This window comes from Rutidosis leptorrhynchoides, chromosome 10, assembly GCF_046630445.1.
Source record: "Rutidosis leptorrhynchoides isolate AG116_Rl617_1_P2 chromosome 10, CSIRO_AGI_Rlap_v1, whole genome shotgun sequence".
Lineage (NCBI taxonomy): Eukaryota > Viridiplantae > Streptophyta > Magnoliopsida > Asterales > Asteraceae > Rutidosis > Rutidosis leptorrhynchoides.
Window position 1 is genome coordinate 259,314,427 of NC_092342.1, and position 13,560 is coordinate 259,327,986.

At 34.6% G+C, this 13,560-nt stretch overlaps 1 protein-coding gene across 1 annotated transcript; it reads right to left on the reverse strand.

The window, feature by feature from the left end:
• Positions 1–5,747: 5,747 nt before the first annotated feature.
• Positions 5,748–6,518, reverse strand: LOC139870986 (uncharacterized). The gene has a single exon (XM_071858744.1). The coding sequence runs from the start codon at positions 6,516–6,518 to the stop codon at positions 5,748–5,750; it is 771 nt and encodes a 256-aa protein (XP_071714845.1).
• Positions 6,519–13,560: the final 7,042 nt, after the last annotated feature.

Genomic DNA, 13,560 nt, shown 5'->3' on the forward strand with positions numbered 1-13,560 from the left:
GGGGTTTTAGTGTACTGTTAAAAAAAACTTATGAAGATTGTAGAGTTTAGATAACTCTGCATAGATAGACTTATATAGGGAAGAGTTCAATAGATTGAGCGAATAATTCTATGCTTAAAAATTAAAAATTTTGTTTTTAATAGTTGTGTGTACTATTCTCGTTTTGGAGGTTTTATATACACTAGTTGCATGCTATTAAAGAACATTTTAGATGTTTAAGAGTGATACTTTCAATCAAATTACATGAATGGACAAAATAACACGTTTGGTTTAAATTATGGAGTTGCTACCTATGTACTTTTCTTGTTTAGTATGTTTTAGGATAGACACGAAGAGTATTAATTGTCTTATGTTGCAAGGTACTTGTGAAGTCCAAGGAAATGTATAATAGTCAAAACATTGTTTTTGAGGTTTGACCAACATGTAACTTTCCTTCTAGATTTAATTTTGTTCATTCTTTTCGTCTTGGAATTAGTTACCGATCTAATTTACTTTTATCTGAACACTACTAGTTTTAACTCATGAATTCGTGAAATAATAAGTAATAAATTGGGCAAATACTTTTTTTTTTCTTTGTAAATACTTAACCAAGATGGTGGGGATTAGGTAACTTCACAAATCTAAGCTTCAATGAGATTCTTCGGGGAAATACGTCAAGTGCAACAATATCAAACTTTGGAAAATTGGTATGACAAGCGATCGAATGGATTTCTGCATATTTTTTTTTGGAAAATTCGAAACGACAAGATATTTCGAGGAAAATCATGGAGTGTCACGGTCGTGTTGAATGAAATCCAAGTGAAGTCTTTTGAGTGGATCAGGCATAGATCGAGGAAAAAGAAATTCGATTGGTCAATTTGGCTAAATAATCCGGGTGTATACCTATCCTCATAAACTCGTGTATTTTCAAGTTTTGAGTTGCATCCTTTGCAACACATAGCATTGTAATCTAGGCTTTAGTTTCGTGTAATTTGTGTTTCATTCGTGTACTCACGTAATGGTTTGTGATTAATAAAAAAGTCTTGCTTTTCAAAAAAAATAAAATAAATAAATACTTAACCAACACGTTTTTCTGAACGAATAATTAAGATAAGAATCGAGTGAAGTTAATTGTCCCAACCATGTATTACCTCATAGGTGGTACTTGTGTTATTTACAAAAGCGTGTAGGATTGTTGAATAACAAAAGTGTTATATTCCACATGGCTTAATTATCTAGACATCCGCATCAGCATATACTACACAGCGACGGGGCTCGAACACTAACAACCAAAGAGCCAAAATAACTTAATTAAAACATATAGTCTCTTTATATACTCCGTATATAAATAAATAGGTTACATAAAATTCAAAATAACGTAATCTTTATATGTTCTAGTTTTAACTTGGTGCGGCCAAGATTTGAAATTATCACATTTAGTCCTTAAACCTAAAAAATTGCTAGTAATGACATAAATTTTTTGGAGGACCATAGCCCGGGCCAGCCCCTTAAATCCTCTTTCACTGATACATTTTTTTTTATTTTCTTTAAAAGCAGGAAGAATACTATGTATTAATCACGAAAATATGTACAGTATCACTAGGCATTAACATGCACACCTCATGCCCATGAACTCGATTTAGAAAATACAAATATCTAGACTGAGATAGCCTAAACCAAACTTCTCATTAACGAAACATATGAATAAAAACACGATTCAAAGATCTAGGAAGACATGAGGACTTGTAAGCCAAGATTGCCAATCAATATTCTTCTCTTTGATTCGTCTCGAGATCCAATCAAAAGACATTACTTGTATTTCGTTTAGGATCACCTGGGCACACGAACCTTTATTTTTGAAAACCGCCGCATTCATATTCTTCCAAATTATATAAACACATACCCATTCAACGGCTTGCCATATTTTTGAGCCAAGAGCCGACATGTTTCGGGAAGATTTACCACGAAGTATATCATTTAAACCACGATTTGCTAGATTACCAAGGTCCCACCATTTGAATACTCGAGACCAAATCTCCACCTAAAGGTTGCAAGTGATTAAAGAATGTTCTACCGATTCGAGATCGCCATCACAAACAGGGCATCTAATAGTGTGAAGGTCGATGCCCCGCTTATCAAGCTCAACCCTTACCGGTAGTCTCTTCCGTAATGCCCTCCAAACAAAAACTTCCAACTTTTTAGGTACAAGATTATTCCTCAAGATTATTCCTCAAGGTTCCAACTTGGAAATATGTTTTTGAGACAGTTCGAACCGCACCACAAATCTTTCCAAAAAGATGTTGAGATTCCATCTCCAATAGATGTAAGACCCTAATCAGTTTGTACAGCAGTGTAAATATGTTACTTAGAGTGTGGGTGATGTTGTGCTGTTAAACAGAAGTCACTGAGTGAGCTGAGCCTAGTGCGCGCCGCGCATACTAAAGGGAGCGCGCCGCGCATACTAAAGGGAGCGCGCCGCGCACCCCTTACTGCAGCCGGGTTCCAGCTTTTTAAATCAGATATTTTGATGGGCATTTTGGTAAATTCACTTATGGACGGGTTAGAGACAGATAGGTCAGTTTGTGGAGCACCATTACTCCATAATCAACAACCTTATCACTTTAACTTTGATTCTAGAGAGAGATTGTGATTTTTGAGAGAGAAAGCTTAAATCCAAGAGGAAGGAGCTTGTTTTGGGTTAAAGTTCAAGCATTAAAGTCATTCATCTTATCTCTAGCTTCGTTGTGGTGGTTGTGGTATGTTCTAATTTTATTTTCCTTACTTTGATTTAGTGTAAGGGTTAGGGTTTGAGTAAATGATGAACACAAAACCCATTATTGGTGATTTTGGGTGTTCTTGGGTAAAATTGAGTCTTGAATACTAATTGGTGACTAGTCTAGGGTTTCAAAGTATTAAATGATGTTTATGAACCCTAATTGGTGAGTTAATTGCTAACACACCTAGTTATTTAGTAAATGGGTGTTGGTTAGTTAGTGGATGATCCGAAATGGGTGTATTGTCTTAAAATGGTTATTTAGGTAATAAATTGACCTAGTTTGGAAAGATGGGTATGAATTACCTTAATTATGTATTAGTTGGTGTTGTTGGACCTTAATCACTAGCTTTAAAGTGATTAGTGGTGGTCTTGACTTTAATTGGGCGGTTTTGGTATAAATGGGCGATTTAATACATTAAGTCATTAAATGCTCATGTGTAAGTGTTAGTATTGAGTCCACTTAGCTTGTGTGTTGATCAAGTACTTATTATATTAGGTATTTTGCTTTGAAGCTTGTGGAGGTTGAAATCGTCATCTAATTGTTAAGGTGAGTGGAATAATTATATGCGTATGTATATAATGTATCTATTTGCTGTAGCGTGAAAGGTGTAGTGTCGAGGTGTTAAGACACCACGTTTCACGTGAAGAGTGTAGCATCGAGGTGTTAAGATGCCACTCGGGTGTAGCATCGAGGTGTTAAGATGCCACCTAGGAGTGTAGTGTCGAGGTGTTAAGACACCACTCCGTAAAATAATGAGTGCTGCATCGAGGTGTTAAGATGCCACTAGGGGTGATGTGCCGAGGTGTTAAGGTGCCACCCTAGGGGTTAGTGGTGCGAGGTGTTAAGTGCCCTAATGGATGTTATGAACACCGATGGCGTTTTCGCGAGCGCCGTTCCCTTGTACTATTGGTCGACCATGGTTACTCGTGTTGTAAGCATATTATATCATTTCGAGTTATATTATTATGCAGTTGTTGCTAGCTTGTGGTATTGGAGATTATAGCTTGTTAATGTGACGATAAGCTAATTGTGTTGCTAGCATGTTTGCGGTTTGTGTAAGTGCATGCAAGTAGGTATAATTATATATGTATTCATATAATTATTACATTCACTAAGCTTTGCTTACCCTCTCGTTGTTTACCATTTTTATAGGTTCGGTTTTGGACAAGGGTAAGGGCATCGTATTGGACTAGAGATCCCGCTTGATGCTAGGGGACGCTTTTGGCTTTAGTAGCTCTTGGAGTTTGACCGGTAGTTGGGTAGTTTAATCCCAAACGCCATGCTCATTGTGTAGTTTGGAACTTAAAATTTTTGGCGGTCGAAACTCTAAACTTGTATTAAACTTGTATTTTGGGTCGTGTGGGCCCCGCTTGTAAAACATCATTTTTATGTTTTATTCGTGTGAGTTTTACATATATGTGTTTGTTGTGAAAAGCGTTCGGTCTAAAAGTGTCGGGAAGTCGAAGATCTTTTCGCGAAAAATGGACATTTTGGTCAGAACTGTCTCAAGCCTTGTGCGCGCCGCGCATAGGCAGTGGTGCGCGCCGCGCACCCTCCAGATCAGTTTTAAATTTTTTTTTATTCCGCGTTTTTGGTTGGTTAACGGGTTGGGTCGTTACAATAGATTTTGTGAACGAGCTTTTGAAAGAAACCTGAAAATTCTTGATTTGATTGCCTGCAAGAATGATATTATGCCAAATACCTACGGTCAGAATGTGAGCAAGCCCACCTTCCGCCCGTAGGCCACCGTCAATTCCATAAATGCTTTGAATAATTTTGGTCCACAAACAGTTGGTCTCGGTTTTGAACCTCCACCACCATTTGCCTAAAAGCGCTAGGTTTTTACTTTTAAGTGAACCAATGTTTAACCCCCCTCCCCGTAAGGCAAAAAGCGGTGTCCCATTTAACCCATGAAATTTTTGAGCCCGATAAATCCCCTCCCCAAAAGAAATTTCGTCTCACACTCTCGAACAAGTTAAGCACACAGGACGAGGCATGAAAGAGCGAGAAGTAGTATAATGGAATACTGCTCAGAACCGATTTTAGGAGAACCAAATCGTCCACCATAAGACATCGTTTTCATTTTCCAATCCGAGAGGCGCTTCTTAAACTTATCAATCACCGGGGCCTAATCACTCAATTTCTTCATTTTTGCACCAATCGGTAACCCGAGATAGATGAAAGGAAATTTTCCATCTTGACATCCCATACGACGAGCCAACCTCTCAATTTCCTTAGATTCTATACCCACACCGTAAAGGCAACTTTTCATGAAGTTTGCCTTTAGCCCCGAAGCCAATTCAAAACATTTTAGGATGTTTATGAGATTTCGGGATTTAATCGTGACCATTCTCCAAAAAAAAGTGTATCATCGGGATACTGCAAGTGGGAGATCAAAACATTGTTCGACCCAATTTCAATACCTTTAAAAAGACCCCTATCAATCGCGACTTTGGTAAGAATGTTGAGACCATCGGCTGCTAAAATAAATAGGAAGGGAGACAATGGATCCCCTTGCCTCACTCCCCTACCTATAGAGAATTCTCGAGTGGGAGAGCCTTTAATTAAAACTGAGATAGTAGCCGATCTTAGACAAGAGAGAATCTAATTTCTCCACTTCACACCAAATCCCATACTAGCCATTACCTCCATTAGAAAATCTCAATTCAGACTATCAAACGCCTTTTCGAAATCTGCTTTGAAAATGAGACCTTTTACCCTGTTCTTCTTCATGAAGTCAATGGACTCATTAGCAGTCAACACGTCGTCCAGAATATACCTCTCTTTGAGAAAGGTGCTTTGTTCCGAACATATGAGTCTAGGGATAACTTTTCGAAGTCTATTTGAGAGAATCTCTACAATAATCTTGTGGAAGCTCCCAATTAGACTTATAGGTCGATAGTCACTAAGAGAAATAGGGTCGGTGTTTTTAGGTATCAACGTGACAAAAGAAGCATTACACCCCCTTGAAAACTCCACGAACTTCCAAAATCATGAGATTGCGTTTATTACATCAGGTTTTATAATATCCCAAAATTTCTTGAAAAAATTGAGATTGAACCCATCCGGGCCCGGGGCCTTAGAACTACCACAATCGTTTATTGCATCAAGTATTTCCTCCTCATTTGTGGGCACTTCCAACATGTTTGCCTCATCACTAGACAAAGTAGGATATACAAGCTCCATCAGACTAGGCCTTGATACCTTGCGTTCTTCGAAAATGCTTTTGAAATGAGAATAAGCAGCTTCTTTAATTTCATTCGGATCTTCACACCAAACCTCATTTATATTTAATCCTCGGATGTTATTTTCATTATACCGTCTTCTAATAAGAGAATGAAAATACCTAGTATTCTCGTAACCTTCCAAAGTCCAACGCACCCGCGCTTTCTGTTTCAACATTTTAGCCCTACTCTTTTCTCTTTGTAACCACTCTTTTCTAGCTTCCATCCACTGCTTTCTTTCCTCTTCACATATCAGACCCGCTTCAGATTTTAACTCGAGATTATTAGCTACACGTTTGAACAATTCGATTTCACCCTCAAGATTACCAAATTTATGAAAACTTTTTTCTTTGAGTGCAAATTTGGTCCTCTTCATTTTGTTTCTTAAACAGCAGTCCATACGCGAGCCGCCACCACCGTCTTGGCCCCATGTTTCCTTTATAACCTGATCACTATCCTCGAGCTCTAACCATTCATCTAATACTCTAATCGGCTTGGGTCCGAAGTTTTTGTCCTTGATAATGCTAAAAACGAACATATATTTCATAGCATTATTCCTCAAGAAAGACAAGCTTTTAGTTGCAATTGTTCTATTTACAAGTGATATTCGTTTAAATAATAAAAGGTGAAGACAAAAGACAGACTCGACGAATTGAAGACGCAAATGACCAAAAAGCTCAAAAGTACAAAATACAATCAAAGAGGTTCCAATTATTGATAAGAAACGTCTCAAAATTACAAGAGTACAAGATTCAAAACGCAAAGTACAAGATATTAAATTGTACGCAAGGACGTTCGAAAATCCGGAACCGGGACCAGAGTCAACTCTCAACGCTCGACGCAACGGAATAAAAATTACAAGTCAACTATGCACATAAATATAATATAATATTTAAATAATTACTAAAATTATTTATATATTATATTTATTTATATAATCCGTCGACAAGCTAGGAGCCAAGGCTGGGTGAGCTGGAATTTCAAACTCCGCGACTCGCGAAGTTTGAAGGCAAAAAATGCCGTGAGTTGCGGAGACACCCTGGACTCAAATCCCTATAAAAGGCAACGCAGTTCGACGAAAAAAATAAAAAAATATATCATAAATCCATCTCTCTCTATATATGTATACGTAATATTTATATTTATATTTTATATTTTAATTTTAATTTTAATTTTAATTTTAAATCCTAATAATAAGGGTATGTTAGCGAATGTTGTAAGGGTGTAAGTCGAAATTCTGTCCGTATAACGCTACGCTATTTTAATCATTGTAAGTTATGTTCAACCTTTTTAATTTAATGTCTCGTAGCTAAGTTATTATTATGCTTATTTAAAACGAAGTAATCATGATGTTGGGCTAATTACTAAAATTGGGTAATTGGGCTTTGTACCATAATTGGGGTTTGGACAAAAGAACGACACTTGTAGAAATTAGACTATGGGCTATTAATGGGCTTTATATTTGTTTAACTAAATGATAGTTTGTTAATTTTAATATAAAGATTTACAATTGGACGTCCCTATAAATAACCATATACACTCAATCGGACACGATGGGCGGGATATTTATATGTACCAATAATCGTTCATTTAACCGGACAAGGGAATGGATTAATAGTCACTAGAATTATTAAAGCAGGGGTGAAATTATGTACAAGGACACTTGGCATAATTGTTAACAAAGTATTAAAACCTTGGGTTACACGCAGTCGATAACCTGGTGTAATTATTAAACAAAGTATTAAAATCTTGTTACAGTTTAAGTCCCCAATTAGTTAGAATATTTAACTTCGGGTATAAGGATAATTTGACGAGGATACTCGCACTTTATATTTATGACTGATGGACTGTTATGGACAAAAACCAGACGGACATATTAAATAATCCAGGACAAAGGACAATTAACCCATGGGCATAAAACTAAAATCAACACGTCAAACATCATGATTACGGAAGTTTAAATAAGCATAATTATTTTATTTCATATTTAATTTCCTTTATTTTATATTTAATTGCATTTCTAATTATCGCACTTTTATTTATTGTTATTGTATTTAATTGCACTTTTAATTATCGTACTTTTTAATTATCGCAATTTTATTTTATCGCACTTTTATTTATCGCAATTTCATTATTGTTATTTACTTTACGCTTTAAATTAAGTTATATTTATTTTTATTATTTTACATCAGGTTTTAACTGCGACTAAAGTTTTTAAAATCGACAAACCGGTCATTAAACGGTAAAAACCCCCTTTATAATAATAATATTACTTATATATATATTTGTATTTTTTAAAATAAAACTAATATAGCGTTAAGCTTTGTTTAAAGATTTTTTTTTTCCCTGTGGAACGAACCGGACTTACTAAAAACTACACTACTGTACGATTAGGTACACTGCCTATAAGTGTTGTAGCAAGGTTTAAGTATATCCATTCAATAAATAAATAAATATCTTGTGTAAAATTGTATCGTATTTAATAGTATTTCCTAGTAAAATTTAAGCTATTTTATATACACCTCGCATAACATCAAGTATTTTTTGGCGCCGCTGCCGGGGAACAATCTAGCTTAAAAGCCGGAAGCGCAACGCTAAATATATAAAAAAAAAAAATTATATTTAGTTTACTTTTATAAAAAAATACGCTTTTGTAAAAATACGTTTTAAATTTTCGAAAACATAAAAAAAAACAAAAACAAAAAAATAAATATTTTTAAGAGTTTGTTAAATATTTAAGTTTTATAAAGTTTCTTTATTTTTATTTTATAAAAAAATAAGTTTTATTTAAATATTTTGTTTTTATTTTAAACATAAAAAAAATATATATATAAATCTAGTTTTAAGATTTTTATTTATAAAATTATAAAGTATTTCTATTTTTATTTTAGTTTTTAAATATAAGTTTTTATTATATAAATATTTTTATTTAAACAGAAAATATAAAACAGAAATTTAAAAAAAAAAGAAAGTAAAACGTCGAATTTAAACCTGCACCTAAACTGAAATTCCAAACCCCGCGATTCGCGGAGCCGTCTGACACGGGCCACACAGAAACCCTAACAGCATCATTACTGAGTAATTATTATTATTATTTTTTAATTAAATCCTAATTAGGTTTTGTTAATTTATTATTTAGTTTAGATTTTTAGATTTAATTTATATATTTAGTTTAATTAGTTTATAAAATTAATAGTTTTATAAATTAAATAATATAAAAATAATATTTTTATAAAAATTGTACTTTTTACAACTTTTAGTGTATTTTTATATTTTGTCCCTTTTTAATTGTTTTAGCGTAATATTTGTATTTTTCGCTCATATTTAGTTTTAAACATAGTTTTTGCCATAGTATTTTTACTTCTAGATTTTTAGGCTTTGCCGTAAAATTCCTTAAGTGCTTTTTCTTTAGACTAAGATTTAGGTGCTTTAGAATTTTGCGACGCCTTTTATAGTTTTAGTACCTTTTTAAGATATTGCCATTTGAGATATAGTTTTTCCTGTAAGCTTTAATATTTTTAGACGCCTTTTACCTATGTATCAATTATCATTCCAATTAGTAATCTCAATTTGCGATTATAATTTTAAGTTAGTAATAGTAATAAGGTTGGGTTAGTCGAGTGTTTTTAAGTTTTATAAGTTTCTTTCATTTTTCGACGCCTTTTATTTTTCAATTTTTTTTTTTTTTTTTGACCTTTTTCGACGCGCTCTTTTTCTTTCTTATTTCTCGCCATTCTAGTTTTTAGGACATAGATTTTTATTCTACTTCTTATCTAAATTTCTTAAAATTCCGAAAATTTATTTTAAGTGGTTAAATTGATAAACATCAAAATTTTCTGGTTCGTGGTAATAGTTGGATTTGTATGTGGATCGGGTTATTGGAGCCAAACAGTACTCAATTATATTGAGACCAAACGAATCCTGCCCCTCTGCTGCATCTTTTGGCTATTCGAAACGTGGGCAAAATCAGAAAAGTCTATTAATTGGATAACTTATATAATTTTTCTTTCCTTTTAAAAACTAAAAGGATATTCAGTGAATGCACCGAGCAAAACGTTCATCACCTTTTGTACGTTCACCACCTGTAACTAGATCAAGACATTTAGCAAATATTACCGCCGTTAATTTTTCTTTAGAATCGTCATCCAGTCGACCAAGTACTCCAATTCAAATTTTTGATAATCCATTTTTTGAAACCGACCTCACAATTGAGAATCCGGAGAATATTCAGGGACGATTCGTAGATCCTGAACCATTAATTTTTCCTCCAGAACCACCAATCATTCAAACAGAGATTGTTGAGGAACGAACCATTAAATCAGAATCATCTAGTGATTCTGATTCAACAAATTCAATTATGGAGAATCTGGAACCTTTAAGTATGGAAGACCGAATGAGAGCTAAACGCACTGGCCAAGGTCACGCAATTACTCATCCTGACATTAATGCGCCAGATTATGAAATCAAAGGACAAATTTTACATATGGTGACTAATCAATGCCAATTTAGTGGTGCGCCGAAGGAAGATCCAAACGAACATCTTCGTACATTTAATAGGATCTGCACACTATTTAAAATAAGAGAAGTTGAGGATGAACAGATATATCTCATGTTATTTCCCTGGACTTTAAAGGGAGAAGCCAAAGATTGGTTGGAATCGTTACCTGAAGGGGCGATTGATATATGGGACGTTTTAGTTGAAAATTTTCTTAAACAATTCTTTCCTGCATCTAAAGCCGTAAGACTTCAAGGAGAAATTGTTACGTTCACACAGAAACCAAATGAAACTCTATATGAGGCATGGACCAGATTTGGAAAGTTATTAAGAGGATGTCCGCAACATGGTTTAGACACCTGTCAAATAGTACAAATATTCTACCAAGGATGCGACATCACTACAAGAAAAGACATAGATATAGCAGCTGGTGGTTCCATTATGAAGAAAACCGAAACTGATGCTTACAAAATTATTGATAACACGGCTTCCCACTCACATGAGTGTCACCAAGAAAAAGATATAGTTAGATCATCTAAAGCAGCTAGAGCCGATTCTAGCCATGACTTAGATTCCATTTCTGCAAAGATAGATGCTGTCGAGAGACGAATGAAAAAGATGACTAAGGATATACACTCAATACGAATTAGTTGTGAGCATTGTGGAGGACCACATTTGACAAAAGATTGTCTCAGTATTGAACTAACAATGGAACAAAGAGAGAATATTTCATACATAAACCAAAGGCCTGGAAATAATTATCAGAATAATTATCAACCGCCAAGACTGATTTACAATCAAAACCAGAATTATAACCGAAATATTCCATACAACAACCAACAAGGTCCTAGTAATCAACAAGTATCCAATAATACTTACAATCAGCAAAGACCTAATTTTCAAAACAAACCACAACAACCCGATGATAAAAAGCCAAATTTAGAAGATATGATGACGAAGCTAGTTGAAACTCAAACGCAGTTTTTCACATCTCAAAAACAAACCAATGAACAAAATGCTCAAGCATTTAGAAATCAACAAGCTTCTATTCAAAATCTGGAACAAGAAGTAAGTAACCTAGCAAGGTTAATAGGTGAAAGAAAACCGGGAAGTTTACCTAGTGATATAAATGCTAACCCCCGGAATGCAAAAGCTAAAGCCATTACCACAAGAAGTGGTACAATACTTAAACCACCTGAAATACCTGTAAATTCTGATGAAACTATTCCTACTCCACAAGAACCACAACCTGAACAAGATAAGGAAAAGGAACCGGTAGTTGAAAAGGTTAATGAAAATAACACAGTTAAGGATAAACCTTATGTTAAACCATACCAACCACCACTTCCTTACCCGAGTAAAATGAAAAAGGAGAAACTTGAAGCCGAGCAATCCAAATTCTTGGATATGTTTAAACAGATAAATGTAAATCTTCCTTTCATTGATGTAATTTCAGGAATGCCTAGATATGCTAAATTTCTGAAAGATCTAATCACAAATAGAAAGAAAATGGAAGAGCTCTCGGCCGTTACTATGAATGCTAATTGTTCAGCAGTTCTGTTGAATAAGATACCAGAAAAATTATCTGATCCAGGAAGTTTCACAATTCTATATTTTCTGGGTAGTCTTAGTTCAATAGAAGCATTGGCAGACTTAGGTGCTAGTAAAAATTTAATGTCGTATTCACTATACACTAAACTAGACCTTGGAGAATTGAAACCAACTAGAATAAGTATACAACTAGCCGATCGATCAATAAAATATCCTAGAGGGATAATGGAGAACATGCTAGTTAAAGTTGGTACTTTAGTATTTCTAGTAGATTTTGTTGTTCTGGACATGGAAGAAGATTCTCAAGTTCCTCTCATATTAGGAAGACCATTCTTAAACACGGCTAAAGCAATGATAGACGTGTTTGGTAAGAAACTGACCCTAAGTATAGAGGACGAGAGTGTTACCTTTTCAGTTGATAGAGCAATGCAACAACCGCAATCTGCAGATGATACATGCTATTATATTCAAACTATAGACTCACATGCAGAATTGTTAGAAGAATTTCCAGAATTACAAGGAACAGGAGAATGTTCTTTAGGAGAAAGTACTGAACCAATTTATGAAGCTGAAATGTTAGCTACACTAATAGCAAATGGATATGAACCAACAACAGAAGAAATTCAAATGCTAAAAGAAGAAGACAGATATTGATATAAATCATCGATAGAAGAACCTTCAACATTAGAGTTAAAGCCACTTTCAAACCATTTGGAATACGCTTATTTACATGGTGAATCTGAATTACCTGTAATAATATCGTCTTCTCTTACTGAAAATGAGAAATCATAACTCATTTCTGTGTTGAAAGCTCATAAACCAGCCATTGCATGGAAGATTCATGATATTAAAGGAATAAGTCCTTCGTATTGCACACATAAAATCCTTATGGAAGAAGGTCATAAAACGTATGTGCAACGCCAACGAAGACTAAATCCTAATATGCAAGATGTTGTTAAAAAAGAAATAATTAAACTGCTAGATGCAGGTTTAATTTATCCGATCTCTGATAGTCCATGGGTAAGCCCAGTTCAATGCGTGCCTAAGAAGGGTGGCATGACTGTCATCACAAATGAGAAAAATGAGCTTATTCCTACTAGGACTGTAACAGGATGGCGTGTATGTATTGATTATAGAAAATTAAATGACGCCACCAGAAAAGATCACTTTCCCTTAACTTTCATTGATCAAATGTTGGAAAGATTAGCCGAAAATAGTTATTATTGTTTTCTTGATGGATTTTCCGGATATTTTCAAATTCCAATAGCACCCGAAGATCAAGAGAAAACCACGTTCACGTGCCCTTATGGTACTTTTGCTTACAAACGCATGCCATTTGGACTTTGCAACGCCCCTGCAACCTTTCAAAGGTGCATGATGGCGATTTTTCATGACATGATAGAAGAATGCATGGAAGTTTTCATGGATGACTTTTCAGTCTTCGGTGATACATTTGAATCATGTCTAGTTAATCTGGAACGAATGCTTATTAGATGTGAACAATCAAATCTAGTACTTAATTGGGAGAAATGCC

Coding starts and splice junctions, on each gene's coding strand:
- LOC139870986 (XM_071858744.1), bottom strand. CDS start 6,518: ATGTTCGTTTTTAGCATTATCAAGGACAAAAACTTCGGACCCAAGCCG.